Source organism: Triticum aestivum, chromosome 2D (genome assembly GCF_018294505.1).
Source record: "Triticum aestivum cultivar Chinese Spring chromosome 2D, IWGSC CS RefSeq v2.1, whole genome shotgun sequence".
NCBI classification, from domain to species: domain Eukaryota; kingdom Viridiplantae; phylum Streptophyta; class Magnoliopsida; order Poales; family Poaceae; genus Triticum; species Triticum aestivum.
Window position 1 is genome coordinate 550,961,658 of NC_057799.1, and position 17,335 is coordinate 550,978,992.

The window sequence follows — 17,335 nt, forward strand, 5'->3', positions numbered from 1 at the left end:
TGCCCGATGATTGGCAAGCAATAGAAAATAAATGGATCTTCAAGAGGAAGATGGACACTGATAGTAGTGTTACTATCTACAAAGCTAGACTTATCGAAAAAGGTTTTTGACAAGTTCATGGTGTTGACTACGAGGAGATTTTCTCACTCGTAGCGATGCTTAAGTCTGTCCGAATCATGTTATTTGCAATTGCCGCATTTTATGAAATCTGGCAAATGGATAAACAAAACTACATTCCTTAATGGATTTATTAAAGAAGAGTTGTATATGATGCAACCATAAGGTTTTGTCAAACCTAAAGGTGCTAACAAAATATGCAAGCTCCAGCGATCCATCTATGGACTGGTGCAAGCATCTCGGAGTTGGGATATACGGTTTGATAAGTTGATCAAAGCATATAGTTTTATACAAACTTGCGGTGAAGCCTGTATTTACAAGAAAGTGAGTGGGAGCACTACAACCTTTTTGATAAGTATATGTGAATGACATATTATCGATCGGAAATGATGTAGAATTTTCTGGAAAGCATAAAGTAGTGTTTGAAAGGAGTTTTTTCAAAGAAAGACCTCGGTGAAGCTGCTTACATATTGAGCATCAAGATCTATAGAGATAGATCAAGACGCTTGATAAGTTTTTTCAATAAGTACATACCTTGACAAATATTTTTGAAGTGGTTCAAAATGGAACAGTCAAAGAAGGAGTTCTTACCTGTGTTGCAAGGTGTTAAGTTGAGTAAGACTCAAAACCCGACCACGACAGAAGATAGAGAGAGAATGAAAGTCATTCCCTATGCCTCAGCCATAGGTTCTACAAAGTATGCAATGCTATGTACCAGACCTATTGTATACCCTGCCCTGAGTTTGGCAAGGGAGTACAATAGTGATCTAGGAGTAGATCACTGGACATTGGTAAAAAATTATCCTTAGTGGAATAAGGAAATATTTCTCGGTTATGGAGGTGATAAAGAGTTCATCGTAAAGAGTTACGCGATGCAAGCATTGACACCGATCTGGATGACAATAAGTCTCGATCTAGATACATATTAAAAGTGGGAGCAATTAGCTAGAGTAGCTTCGTGTAGAGCATTGTAAACATAGAAAATTTGCAAAATACATACGGCTCTAAATTTGGCAGACCCGTTGACTAAACTTCTCTCACAAGCAAAACATGATCACACCTTAGTACTCTTTGGGTGTTAATCACATGGCGATGTGAACTAGATTACTGACTCTAGTAAACACTTTGAGTGTTGGTCACATGGCGATGTGAACTATGGGTGTTAATCACATGGTGATGTGAACTATTGGTGTTAAATCACATAGCAATGTGAACAAGATTATTGACTCTAGTGCAAGTGGGAGACTAAAGGAAATATGCCCTAGAGGCAATAATGAAGTTATTATTTATTTCCTTATTTCATGATAAATTTTTATTATTCATGCTAGAATTGTATTAACCGAAAACTTAGTACATGTGTGAATACATAGACAAACAAAGTGTCACTAGTATGCCTCTACTTGACTAGCTCGTTGAATAAAAGATGGTTAAGTTTCCTAGCCATAGACATGAGTTGTCATTTGATTAACGGGATCACATCATTAGAGAATGATGTGATTGACTTGACCCATTCCGTTAGCTTAGCACTTGATCGTTTAGTTTATTTGCTATTGCTTTCTTCATGACTTATACATGTTCCTATGACTATGAGATTATGCAACTCTCGAATACCGGAGGAACACTTTGTGTGCTACCAAACGTCACAACGTAACTGGGTGATTATAAAGGTGCTCTACAGGTGTCTCCGATGGTGTTTGTTGAGTTGGCATAGATCGAGATTAGGATTTGTCACTCCGATTGTCGGAGAGGTATCTCTGGGCCCTCTCGCTAATGCACATCAGTATAAGCCTTGCAAGCATTGTGACTAATGAGTTAGTTGCGGGATGATGCATTACGGAACGAGTAAAGAGACTTGCCGGTAACGAGATTGAACTATATAGTGATACCGACGACCGAATCTCGGGCAAGTAACATACCGATGACAAAGGGAACAACGTATATTGTTATGCGGTTCGACCGATAAAGATCTTCGTAGAATATGTAGGAGCCAATATGGGCATCCAGGTTCCGCTATTGGTTATTGACCAAAGAGGTGTCTCGGTCATATCTACATAGTTCTCGAACCCATAGGGTCCGCACGCTTAACGTTCGTTGACGATATAGTATTATACGAGTTATGTATGTTGGTGACCGAATGTTGTTCGGAGTCCCTGATGATATCATGGACATGACGAGGAGCTCCGGAATGGTCCGGAGGTAAAGTTTAATATATGGGATAGTAGTGTTTGATCTCCAGAAGGGTTCCGGAATTCACCGGAAGGGGTTCCGGATGTTTCCCAAAATGTTTGGGTACAAGAACACTTTATTTGGGCCAAAGGGGAAAGCCCACGAGGCTTTTGGAAAGTGCAAAAGGAAGTTTTGCGGAGACCAGAGACTAGGAGGCTGATTGGTTTGCTACCAATATTTGGCAAGCCAACATTTGGCAAACCAAAAGTTGCCAACATTAGGCAACCTTCTGTAAGATTGACAACAAAAATTGGTATGCAATCAATCTCTAGCCAATATTTGGCAGTTGCCAAAATTTGGCATGCCAACTTTTGGCAACAAACCAATTAGGCTCTAGACGCCAGGGTTAGGTGTGGACGTCGGGAACCCTGGCGTCTAGCCCTGGAGTCCGAGAAGGACTCTTGCCTTTCGGGCAAAACCGACTTGGAGGAGGCTTTCACTCCAAGTTTCGACCCCAGGGCTCAACATATAAATAGAGGAGTAGGGCTAACACCCAAGACACATCAAGAAACACCAAGCCGTGTGCCGGCAACCCCGTCCCCTCTAGTTTATCCTCCGTCATAGTTTCCGTAGTGCTTAGGTGAAGCCCTGGGGAGATTGTTCTTCACCAACACCATCACCACGCCGTCGTGCCGTCGGAACTCATCTACTACTTCGCTCCTCTTGCTGGATCAAGAAGGCGAGGACGTCATCGAGCTGAACATGTGCTGAACATGGAGGTGCCGTACGTTCGGTACTTGATCGGGACGGATCGTGAAGGTGTACGACTACATCAACCGCGTTGATAAACGCTTCCACTTTCGGTCTACGAGGGTACGTAGACACACTCTCCCCTCTCGTTGCTATGCATCTCCTAGATAGATCTTGCGTGATCGTAGGAAAATTTTGAAATACTGCGTTCCCCAACAATAAGGCCCTTGCAATCAAGCTCTATGTGTAGCTTAGCAACATTCCAATCCTTGGCTAGTTGAACCCCTGCCTGGCATGCAAGTATTTTAGCAACCTCTGGGTCTGCAGTGGACTGAAAGCCATACATCGCCCCTCCCTGATATGCACCGTTGTGGTCTCTCATGACGACACCTCTGCCTTCTTTGTCCCGGTGCTTTGCTAGTGCCCCGTCAGTATTCATTTTCATCCAGCCCACGTCTGGGGGTTGCCACCGTTCCTTTAGCGCCGGCATCGGCGCCGGCGTTTTCATTTTCAGCGCGCGAGCGAGCTGTGCAGACTTCCACTCTACTGCATAGCTGAGCACCGAATTGACCACTACCTGAGGCTCCACAATGCGTTTCCCCTCCCTTGTCTCGTTCCTTTCCAACCATAGGCCATAGATAGCTTGCAACATCAACGCTCTTTCCTTCTCCCCAGCTTCCATGAGCCATGATAATAACCAGCTAGACGTTGCACTCTCAGAGCCTCTTCCAATATTTATCTTTGTGCCATCCCCAATCCGCCAAATCATACCTTCCTTTAGCAAGTCTCTTCCATATATGATGCTCCTGAAAGTGAATGATCCTCCTTGAGGGCACATGGCGTTCATAATATTTACATCCTTGAAATAACGGGCTATTAAAACTCTTGCACATACAGAGCTGGGTGTATGAAAAATCCTCCAAGCTTGTTTGGCAAGCAGAGCTTGATTAAAAGCCTCATGGTTCCTGAAGCCCAAAACCCCCTCATTTTTCTCTCACACATCTTGTCCCATGCGATCCAACGTACCTACCTTTCACCGTTTGTTGCACCCTACCAGAAGTTCGAAGAGATCAAAGTCAGGTTCTCGCACAATTTCTTTGTGAGTTGAAAACAGCTAATGGTGTAAGTTGGAGTAGCTTGGATCACATATTTGACAAGCACTTCTGTTGCCGCTTTGGAGAGCCCTTGTCCTTTCCAGCTTGCACTTTTCCTTTTGAGCTTTCCCTTGCATGCTTAAGCACACCCTCCTTGGATCTACCAACCACCGTTGGTAGCCCAAGATACCATTCACTCAAAGCTTCTGAGGTGATACCAATAACAGATTTCAAAGCTGGCTTATCCTCCTCTTTTCGCTGGTTTCGGAGTGCTTTCTGCTGAGATTTTTATTCGTTTTTTCCCTCAGTTTACTTCTTATTTAAGTGTTTTTTATTTTTCACTTCCTGTTCCATTTTTGTTTTTTTATGTTTTTCTCGTTTTTGTATTTTTAAGATTTTATGTAGTTGTTTTTTCTCTTACATTTTGTTTCCTTTCCTTTTTTATTTTTTTCAATCATGTATTTTTTTAAAACTATTGTGCATTAAAATATGTTTTTGTATTAAAAATGTTTTTATTTATTTCAAATAAATTCAACGTGTTAGAATATTTATCGTGTATTAACAAACAGTCACCGTGTATTAAATAAAGTGCATCATGTATTAGAAAAGTTTTAATGGTGTACTAAAAATATCCATTGGGTATTTAAAAAGTGTTCTTTCTGTATTAAAAAAATTCTCACCATGTATTTAAAAATATCCATCGTGTATTAAATCTTGTTTATAGTGTATTAAAATGTTCATCATGTACTAAATTTTTTTAACCTGTATTTAGACAACACTTCTCATTTTTATAACACACAATAGTTTTTTCAAAATGTATGAACATTTTGTTGAAATCATATGAAATTTGAAAAAGTATAAGAACCACTTTTTAATCACAGGAGACATTTTTAATGTAATGTGTGAACAATTTTTAAAATTTGTAAGAACAATTTTTCGCCTTTAATTTTCTCAATTGGACATATAAAACTAAAGAATAATTTCACTATACCATTTTTTCCCTTTTATTCTGAGCATGTATTGCAGATCAAACCACTATGTGCGTTCAAACAAAGTGCACCATCGCATCAATCATCGCACTTTTGTTTTGGAGTAGATGGATGAGTCATTGTCGCAATAGTTTGCTCCTGGGACATCCAATTGTTTGTGGGAGAGGCGAGCTCATACATTGGAATGATATGTAAAGGGCGAAAACAAAATACAACCGAGAACTTTGATAAACTATTCGAAGTTGCCCGAAAAAAGATAAACCATTTGAAAATTGTTTTTCCTAAATTGTTTTGTAAATTGTTATCTTTGTATTTGCCTTGTATTTACTAATGACAATTAACAATGATCGTTGACCATGGTTTATTTGGCGAACATAAGTCATTTTCTTGAGCAGGTGAATGCACTCTAAGTTTTCTTCATGCCCCGGACTTTCTTCATTTCGAAATTATGGAAAAAACCTTGAGTTTAAATGGAACTATTACAGCGTACTACACCCTTGGGTGTGTTGCCAGCTGTCGACGAGCAGATCGCTCAGTAGGGCACAGCCGAACAAAACAGATAGTCGCAAAGAGGACCGGCCAGGGCACCCAACATTCTGGTTGATAGAAAGTCTGACCAACCCCACGTCAAATGACCTCAACCATCAGAATCGGCCATGCAACACACAAACACACATTCATCTAACAAAACAACACACAGGTAGGGCTCCGCTAACCAGCTAGCCCCCGCAACCCCCCGCAACATATAACAGTTTGCCTTGGCTTTACCGTTGGGGTCCCTTTGGCATCTTTATCAGAGCATCTGACTCCTAGCAATCCTCTCACCCCCACCTGACGCAGGTGTGGGTCAGGGCATCCAAGCACGTGCATTGAAAAAGACAGTAGTATTGACACACATCGGGCGCTCGTTCGCACAGGTTGTACCCGGATCATCCGGTTATTGTTCGAGTCTGCTGAATATTTTTTGGGAGCCGAGCCATTCGTCGGCTTTGCACGGATGACACTGAGAGGGTGCTTGGATCCAAAAGACTCCAACCACCCCTGACTAAAGAGGGGCTAAAACTAGTCTTGAGACTAAATTTTTTTAGTCAGGGGTACCCCTACTAAAATATGGATTAGTCATCTCTCTCCTCATTTAACTCCTCTTTTTAACACAGGCGAGTTCTGGATTGGAGGGTTTGGAGGATAATAAATGCTCATTAACTTGATTTTAGTCTCTTTAGTATTTGGATCCAATCATGGATGAGGCTAGCAAGTTTTAGTCCCACTACTTTTAGTCATGGGACTAAAACGTATCCAAGCACCCTCTAAAGCATTAAGCTCAAAGGCTGGCCAAAATGGCTCGCTCGAAATACACGTCAAATAAATAATTGACGTTTCCAATCACCTACCAAATAAAGTATGTTATTAATCTAATCTGCGGCCAAACCTGCATCTTGGGATGCGTGTGCGGCTTATTCATTGGAGGGGAGCAAAGCAAAGTGGTTTACCGCAATAACCAATGCATATAAGCCAAAGCTCATCGTCCGCCGTTATATATAAACTCCACAAGAGCAGCACGAGGCTCCATCGTAGACCCCATGCCGCTCAATCTCACCGCCATGGATCCACCCTCGGCCGCAGAGCCCCCGGACATGTATCAGGACCTCCTTCATCGTTCAGTGATCACCCACAACTATAGGGGATCAATCGTAGTCCTTTCGGTAAGAAAGAGTGTCGAACCCAACGAGGAGCGGAAGGAAATGACAATTGGTTTTCAGTAAGGTATTCAAAATGATGAAACCAACGCAGGGTTAATTTTCATGCAATTTTATACAGTTATGTTCTGTTCCTATGCATATTTTGAAATTATGATAGCTTCCATCCTCGTGGTTTTGAGAGCATTGAGCCACTTACTGGAAATGATTTCCATACATGGAAAGACTCGTTTATGTTACACTTAGGTTGGAGCGAGGTGGACCTTGCTTTGAGGGAAAGTAAACCAGAGAAACCTAAAATGGATGTGCGAGGTACGCATACCTTAAAAATGCTTATGATATCAAAGTTGAGAAATAAAAAAGATCTAACATAATGGCACTTCTCCTTGTGAATTTCCCCATCTAAACTTATATAAAGGGGGTTATCCCCAAAAAGGAAATATTGTTGAATATTTAAAATCAGCAGAAGAGTAGCTCAAGGGCTCATAAAGGTATATGCTAATGACTTTTGGATATGCTTCTTGAAAAATATGACGGACATTAAAATGTGAGGGAACATATCTTAAGGATGGGCTATGCTACGAGAAAGCTCAAACCAATGAAGTTTGTCATGAGCGAAGGGCTTCTTGTGCTCTTAGTTTCCAGGTACTACCCTCACAATTCTTGCCTTTTAAGGTAAACTATAATGCTCTCGAGAATAAATGAAAATTGCCTAAATAGAATCTTATGTTCACTTTCGGTTCTCTTGTCCTCCTGGACATAGTGTGCAATAGTCTCGAAAGCATTATAGTTTCTCTTAATGGAAAGAACGGTGAGAGTAGTGACCTGAAAACTAAGAGCACAAGAATCTCTTCGCTCATGTCACACTTCATTGTTTTGACCTTTATCACAACATTGCTCATCTTTAAGATATATTCTCTCACATTTCAGTGCCTATCATATACCTTTTCTGAGCCCTTGTACTACTCTTCTACTGATTTTGAATCATCAAAATCATCTTTTCCCAAGAATAGCCACCTTTATATCACTTGAGATAGAGAAATTCATAATGAAGAGTCCCATTCTGTTTCATCTATCATAAGCCCTTTTAATGTCTGCATACCTAGGGGCATCCTTTTTAGGTTTCTCTGTTTTGCTTTCCCTCAAAGCGAGGGCCACTTCTTTCCAGCTTAAGTGTAACACAATTTGTTTTCCCATGTCTGTAAATTGTTTCTAGTAAGTGGCTCGATGTTCTCAAAACCACAACGACAAGAAACTGTCATAATTTAAAAATATACATAACTAAAGAAAAAGAACATATTTGAATAAAATCATACAAAAGTTAACCCTATGTTGCTTTGATCAATTTGCATGCAAAATTAATTCCAAACTATATCACTATCGGGCAGAAAATAACGAGGAATTAAATGGGGTGATTCAAAATTGCAAAACATCGTTGGTCAGAACGACAATAATGATCACATTAATGTCAAATATAATATCAAAATTTAAACATTATTAACACATCAGTTATTGATATTACCAAGAGACCTCATAATTATGCCACAAAAATGACACACACATTAATTGCATAAAAGTTTTCTTAAAAAAACTCCTCGTCTGTCTCATTCTATTCAAAAACTAAATAATAATTTACAACATAATTTCATGGCAATTTCTCAATTTATAGCAGTGAAAAACATTTTTAGAATAATTATAATACAAAAATATTACCTAATAAAAAAATGACCATAAGATGACTTTGGCCCAATACTACGCACGACATCCCGTTAATAACCTAACCCAACAGTAGAAAATCTTAAAAAGGAGAAATTATGTGCGGGCCAATATAACCTAGGCCATAGCCATGGTCGAAATAGATCCATTTATTGATCGTGGCATGCTCTGAGCATTGCATCAATCTCAAACGTTCGCTCGAGTCAGACGCCCCCCCGTTCCACCGAGAACAAAAACCGCACCCGATCAACTAGTCTAACTTCATTTTTCTCCCCCACCCAATTTCTCTGGCAAAAGCAGGGTAGGCGACCGCGGCGCCGACCCCGTTTGTCAGAGCGGCATGCCTGGCTCAAGGTCGCATGCTCCTTCGCTGAGTGGCGCCAACGGCGTAGAGCTCATGGCAAGACCAGCAGTCCATGAGCGCCAGCGATGCATATGAGGCGATGGGAGGTGAGGTGGGGAGGCTACCGCTGGCACCTGTTCTTAAGGGGTCGACGGTGGCTGTGCGACATAGAGGCCACACAACATTCACGTCCATGAGGACGGTGCCGTCCGCCCGTACTTTCCACGCACTGTCCTATGAGACGGCGGCGTCGTGATGTCAGTGCCCGAGCATGGTGGCAGCCATGCGGATCTGACGCAGCGTCAACATGTGTGGCCCAAATTCCTTCCTTTTCTCAATCTTTCTTTTTGGGGAATTTTTCTAGGGTTTCTAAACTGGGACATTATTTAATCATTTGACACCCCCCCCCCCTCCTTCTAATATCTGAACCAGGGATAACAATCTTAATTAGAACATCAGATGACGCCGATGAATGGCTAAATTAATCCAACAAAATATATTGTACATTACAATTTTCTAATTAGCATTAACCCATAGCAATTTAATCTTAACCGAAACCTTTTAACCCTAATCATGCACGATCAACTTAACAGGGGGCATTAATCTTTCTGTTAATCTTAACAAGTGACCATTAGTTCTTGATCATGCACACTAACACAAATGGAAGATCACTAGGAATCTAATATAGGCATTATCAACTCTTATACCAATGTTGAACCTAATTTTTAGAGTTATAACATGATAGGATCGTTAAGCGTAGGCATTAGATCACCTACACATGATTAGCGAGGGAGATAGTTGAGGAACTTGCTACCAATGGGTGCTCTCATTGGCGTTGCTGATGCGATGTCCGGTGCGGCCGTGCCTGCTTGATGCAGGCGTGATATAGGCTTGGCGTAGTCGATTGCAACGGGTAGCGGCGTTCCACTGGGTGCCAGCGGCACTGCCCTAGCATCAGAGGAGATGTTCGGAAAGGTCTTCTCATCAGACAACACTTCCCCAGATTGGGCAAGTGATTTTTGAGATGTAGAGGGCAGAGCACAAGCACATGAACTATTCAGATCAAGCGTGGTCGGCTGCCTCTCATCTTTATATATGATGCTGGCGATCAGGGCATGAGCTCCTCCGGCATGAGGTCCCCGAGCCTCAGGCCGATTCGACGCTGGTGCCTAACATAGGCCTCATCAAAGGTGGCAGACGACGATCCGGTTGGCAAAGCACGAGCAACACACCTGCGCTAGAAGAGAAACTCGTCGTGGAGCTTGCGCAGCTCCTGCAGCTCATTGACCCCTGACCAGTGCCGGTCACTCAAGTACGCGAGCTTCTGTTGCTCCTCCTCCGTCGCTCGCACAACCAGGCCGCCCATCTGCACCAGAAGTATCAAAGACGACACTCTAAAAGAAACATAGACGGTGAACCAGGGTTCGCGGGTAGGGATCGGAGGGAGCCTGGGCCAGTGATCACCGCCGCGAGGTCGAGCGGCGGGAGTGGTTCTCGGGTCGGTTGCATCGGACTAGTTTGTTGGCCTACGATTAACGCTCCTTGGAAAGTCCGATATTATAGATCGGGTCATTGATTTTTTTTAGCTAACGTGGTTTATTTTGGAAATGTTATCTTGCGAACGTAAGATCTCAAGCATTTCCCGGCGAACGCATTCTCTCCCATTGGATTCATTTGCACGAATCTCTGGCGCAGGATAGAGCGAAATCAGAATGTTAAACTAGTTCGTTGTGTGATAAAGCCGACCCAATGCGTTCCAAACCAAAACACTACAGCCACTGCATTGGCTGCTAGTGACTTGCCCCCACGTAGGAGGCCTGGGATCGATTCTTAGTCGCCCATTTGTTTGTCCTTTTTTTCATCGGATGGCACTTTTTCACTTTTTGTAGAAAAAATTAACAAGATAGCCTTTTTTCATCGGATGGCACTTTTTCTAGAAACAATTAACATGATAGTTTTATAAAATTGTAAACTATGTCACATTGCATTTTAAACATTTTCCCCTTTTTTCTCAAGTGGAGTTTTGTTTTTGTGCATGACATTTTTTTAAGAGATAACATTTTTATTATTAAAATATGGCATTTTTCATTATTTAAAATATGACATTTTTTATTAAGAGATGTTATTTTTATTATTATAAGAGATGTCATTCTTTATTAAGAGATGGCATTCTTTATTAACATTTTCATAAATTAAGTGCATGCCATTTTCAATTTTTTAGATTTTCTATGTCTATATAAGAAAATGTTTTTTGGGTTTATGTCATTTTTTAATACAGAAAATAGTTTAACTAGGCCTTATGAGTCAACTAGGGTCGCCTGGCCCGTCACCCCACGGAACGATTATAAACAATCACTGAGAACTGCTCATGATTCGTTCAATTGGGGTCCTCCAGCGTCCGGACGCCAGATATTAGTGTCTTTTTTCATAGGTATGTGGGCTCTGGTGGCTAGCTTCATGCATGCATCAATGTTATGAGCACCCCAGCAGATAAAAAAAAGGCTTACTTAGGCCTCTAGCCAATCCCCTATAACCGGTCAAAGGAGTAAAAACCCGGTTTTACTCTTCTAATTGGGATCTCGCTGAACTCCTAAAACCTATAAAGGAGGATATTTTTCGTTCATCGCGTATCCGGCATCTATATTTACTCCACCGCTCGGTGGCGGAGTAAAAAAATCCTCACCCTTCTCTACACCGTTCTACCTCTCCTCCTCCCCCATCACCATCCCCGCCGCCGGCGGCCACCCGCCCCCTCCCTCGACGTTCCCCGCCGCCCCCTCCTCCCAATGGCCGGATCCCATAGCCGTCGGGCCCCGCCGCCCATCCGTGGAACGTAGCACGAATCCGCGCCGCCACAAGAGCCGCGCATCCTCAAGCCGCCGCCACCACCCTCACCGAGCTCGTTGCCCTCAAGTATGACCGGTGACAGGTCCGGTTGCACGGCACCGCTGCCCGCATCAACTTCCATAGGGCGAGGCGCCCGTCGAGCTTGCACCGAAGCCGCCGGGGGTGGTGTCTACGGCGGTGGCTAAGGATGACCGGGACACGGGAGTGCACATCGCGGCGGAGACCGCTGACGAGGAGTACATGGAGGACATCCGCTGCCAGTACCTCGAGCTGGTGGAGGCAGAGCAAAAGATCTTCGTGGAGCGCGCGGTCGACGGGAAGGTCATCGTCCTCTCGGACGACGTGGAACATGGCGGCGATGACGGCAGCAACGACGAGGAGAACTTCAACATGAAGAATAGCGGAGGATCTTCCCCGATTGCGACGACGACGGCGCAGGGCCAGACTTCATGGGCGGTAGGATTTTGTGGGGGGATTGGCTCGCCCTCTATAAAGGTCATGATGTTTAGGTTTAGTTTAAGTTCACATTTAGTTTTAAGTTCAAGTTCATGTTTATAGGTTTAAAAACTAGACTATGTTTCGACGGATGATTATGTACATTACGTATCGAATTTCAGTTGTTTAAATCAAATGTATGTTGGACTTATGAAAATTTGCTTTTTACTCTGCTAAATTTAGGAGTCCGATTAGGTGCAAGCAAAATTTGTAGTGGAGTAAAAATTCTTCACTAAATCTACGCTGCCGTTTTGCTCCTTTATTTTTAGGGGATCGGTTAGAGTTGGCCTTATGACACTAATAACACACTGACGTTTTGTAACAGAGGCCACCCAAGCTAACAAACTTCCATACACAAGTACTCTACTCCTATATACTCCCTCTGTTAAGGTGTATTATTTTCAGCACGGCGATCAAGGCACATAATTATAGACAAGTTAGAATGAAATTACCCTTGGCAAATCTATTAGTTAGTGACAAGTAAATCAGTTAGTCCAAGGAAGTAAGAAATACATGCACTCGACAGAGAGATAATTCCCTTCTTTTGCTATAAGGAGAGATACACACAATCGAAAGAGATATACTTTTTCTTTTTCTGAAGGGCTAATAAGGGAATTATGTGAAATTAGAAGAAATACGCTACACCTTACACTCTGAGATTTTATCAAAAAATAAATAAACAGAGTGAGTATCTACAGCTTCCATCCTTAGCGATCAACCTGTGTTAGGTTTAAGCACGACGTGGTGTACTTGTCCGAGTAGCATACGAATTCTAATCCTACTTGACAGCTGATGCTATACTTATACTGATCGAGTAGCATACGAATTACACTTCCTAGCTTGTAACATCACCGTGCGTTTCCAGCCAGACTAATCGATCAGCTCTAGCTGCCTCAAGCGAGATCATCCCACCAGGTTTGCGCGTGCCCTCGCCGGAGAGTCGGTTAAGATGGACGTCGTCGCGACGGCATCTCCCAATATTTACACGCTAGACCTCGTGAGTTTCGGGCGCGGGGTTCTCGACCGTGGCCTCGTTTTCCCGGACGCCAGGGTGGGCAACATCTCAGTCCCGGTCGACACGTTCGAGATCCTCCGCATCGATGACTCTATCGTGCATAAGAGCGCCGGCGACATCAAGGTGGTCGATAGGAGCCACCTGCACCCCGGCCAGGTGGTCGGGTCGGCGTCCGACGTCGGCGGCCAGATCGGCATCGTCACCGACGTAACCACCGTGCTCGACCTGGTCGACTTCGACAAAAGCGGCATGGCCACCAAGGTCATCAAGGGCGTGTCCCCGTCTAGCCTGTGGCGCGTCAGGAGGCTCAGCCTTGGCGACTTTGTCGTGTCCGGGCCGTGGCTCGGTCGGGTCGTGGAGGTGTCAGTCGACGTCGATGTGCTGTTCGATGACGGAGCGGTCTGCAGGGTCACCGACGCCGAGTCCAAGACGCTAACAAGAGTGGGTGATGCCATGGACGTCAACCACATGTATCGCCAGCAAGAGAATAGTCGCTTCTACCCGGGTCTCCGCGTCAGTGCGCCAGACCCTTGTTCCCTCTTCAAGGCGGCATTGTGGCTTAATGGCTACTGGAATCCTAACCGCATAGTAGGCACCATCATCAAGGTGAAGACGTCTACCGCCCTCGTCTATTGGATTGCGTCGATGCATTGTGGCACAGATAAGGGGCTCATTGATGCATCCGCTCCTCCAGCCTACCAGAATGCAAATGATCTTACGTTCTTCAGTGCCGCATCCCATTGTTGTTGGGGGGTAGCCGATGCCTGCTTTTTTCGCGAACCTAGTTCCACCAAAATCGACGATGCTAATGGGGATGCAGCTTGTGCTCATGATCAAGATGCCGGCGGCAAGGAGGAGGAGGGGGAGGATGTGATTGGTGACGAGTGTGAAGCACCAACTGCTCATGTCTTACCGTCCACAAAGGAGATGGATGTGAGGTTTTATCAGAAACAACTAAGGAAGGTCTTCTTTGAGGGGCACAGACGGGCGCGACGCCCACAAGTCAGGAGGCATGTTGAGGTGAAGTTTCCCATGGTTGTGGCTAGGACCCGTACCTCTGTAGATGTGTTGTGGCAGGACGGCACGCGACAACATGGTAGACGTTCAACGACAGTCATCCCCTTTGGCATAGTAAATGAGCATGAGTTCTTCCCGGGGGAGCAAGTCGTTGATGCTGTTGGAGATCAAAGTGGCATGGTATCTACTATTGTAAACAATCACATTGTTGATGATGGAACTAGATCCACAAAGCGTGTGGGTGTCGTCAGGAGCCTGCATTCCAAGGACCAGACGGTTCGCGTGTCGTGGTTTAAGGCAGCGGTGTGCCCTGACGAGGCTAGGGAGGTCGAGTGCGACGATACGGTGAGCACGTATGACCTAAAAAGGGACTCTGGCCACTCTGCTTACTACGGAGATATTGTCATTCGCCTCCTACCATCAAGATCACCCAATGACAGAACTGCACCTTTACGGGGCAACACCGATCTTTCATGGGTCGGACGTGTTATTGACATTCCTAGTGGGTACGTCCAAGTCAAGTGGGGTGATGGTAACATATCAATGGTATGTATTTTCTATTAGTACTCTATGAGTCTTGTTTGTTTGTTTTTTTGACTCAACTCTACGAATTGATTGGGTGTGTGATGTAGGTATTGCCCAATGAGATCCTTGTCGTTAGGGAGGAATACTACATGGATATGTGGAGTGAAATGGGCCACTGGGTGGAGGACAATGGCGTCGACGATGCACCAGAAGAACCGGGTGCTGCGAATATGGTATATACCTATCCTTCTAATACTGCCCACTTCGGAAAACAGTTGGGACGTGCTTCGGGTTGTACTGACCCGCGGGCACCAAACAAAAATCAAACTAGTTGCAAGACGCATAATTTTATACTGAAACTTTAGACCTCTTACAATTTATACAACATCACTTGGACGTATTCATCTCAATTGATGTGGCATATGTATTCTCTGATTTTTGGACGATGGTCTACAGAATCCAGCCAACGATAGCGACGTCAAAGGCGACAACGAGCCAGCAAAGAGTACAAGTCTTTTGGGTTTTGCATTTCAGTCTTTGCTACAACTGACCGGTGACTTGGTAGCCCAAGGTAAAGGATACCTGGTGAACCGGCTGCCAATACCGTCGTCATCACCAAGCAGAGAGTTATCAACGGCCACTAAAGATGATAGCATTGGTGCTGCAGCAATGGAGACCATCAATGCTGCCGTGGCAAGGAATGTTGTGGAGTTGAATGGCGACGGCCACGATTTTGCCGAGGGGACGAAGGATGCATACGGTACCAGTTGTTGCATCAAATCATTAGGCTTTCCCCGTTTCGATGTACTGCAGATTGCCCCTCCGGATCACCACTACCTTGACACTACGGATGAGGTAACTGTAGTTATATATTTTTGAGACACTTACAATAGAACTACAGACTAGTTTTATTATAAATTGTAGAAGAAATAAGTGATTAAGGTTAGAGTGAAGAAAAGTTTAAATGGATGCACACGATGGTTTGTCTATCGTTGAAATCCATCTGCTTAACTATTAATATGACATTATTCCTTGATTTAATAATATAAGTAAATGACCACACGACATGTTACAACTTACAAGTCATCATATGACGATTTTTACTAAATCTAGTGCATGATCATATCATATACAGGGTGGTAGTCGTGGGAAGAATTGGGCCAAAACAGTGCAAAAGGAATGGAAAATTTTAGAGAATGACTTACCAGGTATGAGAATGCACGTGGAAATACACAATGCATCGTTAAAAATGAATAGTTAATAACTTTTCAATGTGCAGAAAACATCTATGTGCGAGCGTTCGAGGACCGCATGGACCTACTCCGGCTGGTGATGGTCGGGGCGAGTGGGACGCCGTACAGTCACGGCCTATTTTTCTTCGACTTGCAGCTGCCACCGTCCTACCCGGCAGCGCCACCGCAAGTGTACTACCACTCCTTCGGTCTGCGCCTCAATCCCAACCTCTATGAGTCTGGTACCGTCTGTCTTAGCCTGCTCGGCACATTCGACGGTGAGGGCACCGAGTTATGGTCACCGGCAACGTCGAGCCTCCTCCAAGTCGTTGTCTCCATCCATGGTCTCGTCCTCAACGCCCAACCATACTACAACGAGGCCGGATATGAGATCCTAGTCGGCAAACCGGAGGGCCATCGCAATGCATTGCCCTACAGTGAGAATGCTTACCTGCTCACCCTCCGGACCATGCTCCACCTTTTGCGCCAGCCACCTCGGGGTTTTGAGAAATTCGTCAAGGAACACTTCCGCTGTCGCGGAAGGTTTGTGCTCCGGCAATGCAACATGTCGTTGCAGGGATATGTTGTTGGTGATGCCCATGCCACTGAATCAAGTAGTGAGCGACCATGCTCGGCTGGGTTAAGGCTTGCACTCGCCAATGTGGTGCCGAGCCTCATCGCTGCCTTCACAGAGATTGGCGCCGAGGGGTGCGACTAGTTTCAGTAGCTGCGAGTCCCACTGCCATGTGCTCTCACCAACACTCACCAGATAGATGTGTTTGTGATAGTGGTGGTCTTGTAGTTGCTCATATTTTCTGTCCTTTATATTTTGATTGAAAAGGAAGCGGTAATACATACCATTATGGACTAAATCAATTATCTATTGATAAAGTTGATTTGTCAAACCAACCTGACCGGCCTGCATAAAATTGCAATTTATCGTGTTCAACAAGATAAGCACGGGGCAAAACCAACGAAATACCTTGTCGCCTTGTCGGAAAAATGAAAACTAGAACAGCAAGTATGTAACTAGTATAATGCCCGTGCGTTGCCACGGGCCTTCTAATATTTTTGTTGGTTGCATATTGAAACATGATGCCCTTCGAATTTCACATGTGTAGAAAAGATTTCCAGTAACAGTCGACAAATATACTTGATGCAATGTATTTCCATTTTCCCACTTCACTTGCATCTCCATTATTTCTTTTTAGTTGCAATGTATTAAAAATGTAATTTGGCAACATATACATGAAGAGCATAAAATCATATACTTCCTCCGTTCTTAAATATAAGTTTTTTTTAGAGATTCCAATACGGACTATTTGCGGAGCA

The 17,335-nt window shown here is 44.0% G+C and overlaps 1 protein-coding gene across 1 annotated transcript; it reads left to right on the plus strand.

The window, feature by feature from the left end:
- Positions 1 to 13,066: 13,066 nt before the first annotated feature.
- On the plus strand, positions 13,067 to 16,912 carry LOC123049932 (probable ubiquitin-conjugating enzyme E2 23). The gene is made up of 5 exons (XM_044472782.1): positions 13,067 to 14,792; positions 14,879 to 15,004; positions 15,228 to 15,626; positions 15,907 to 15,979; positions 16,051 to 16,912. The coding sequence occupies exons 1-5, from the start codon at positions 13,164 to 13,166 to the stop codon at positions 16,719 to 16,721; spliced, it is 2,898 nt and encodes a 965-aa protein (XP_044328717.1). The 5' UTR covers positions 13,067 to 13,163; the 3' UTR covers positions 16,722 to 16,912.
- Positions 16,913 to 17,335: the final 423 nt, after the last annotated feature.

Bases quoted from the DNA above. Each gene is read 5' to 3' on its own strand.
- LOC123049932 (XM_044472782.1), top strand. From the start codon at position 13,164: ATGGACGTCGTCGCGACGGCATCTCCCAATATTTACACGCTAGACCTC. The intron at 15,005-15,227 runs GTATATACCTAT...GATGGTCTACAG, and splicing joins AACCGGGTGCTGCGAATATG to AATCCAGCCAACGATAGCGA. The intron at 15,627-15,906 runs GTAACTGTAGTT...TATCATATACAG, and splicing joins ACCTTGACACTACGGATGAG to GGTGGTAGTCGTGGGAAGAA.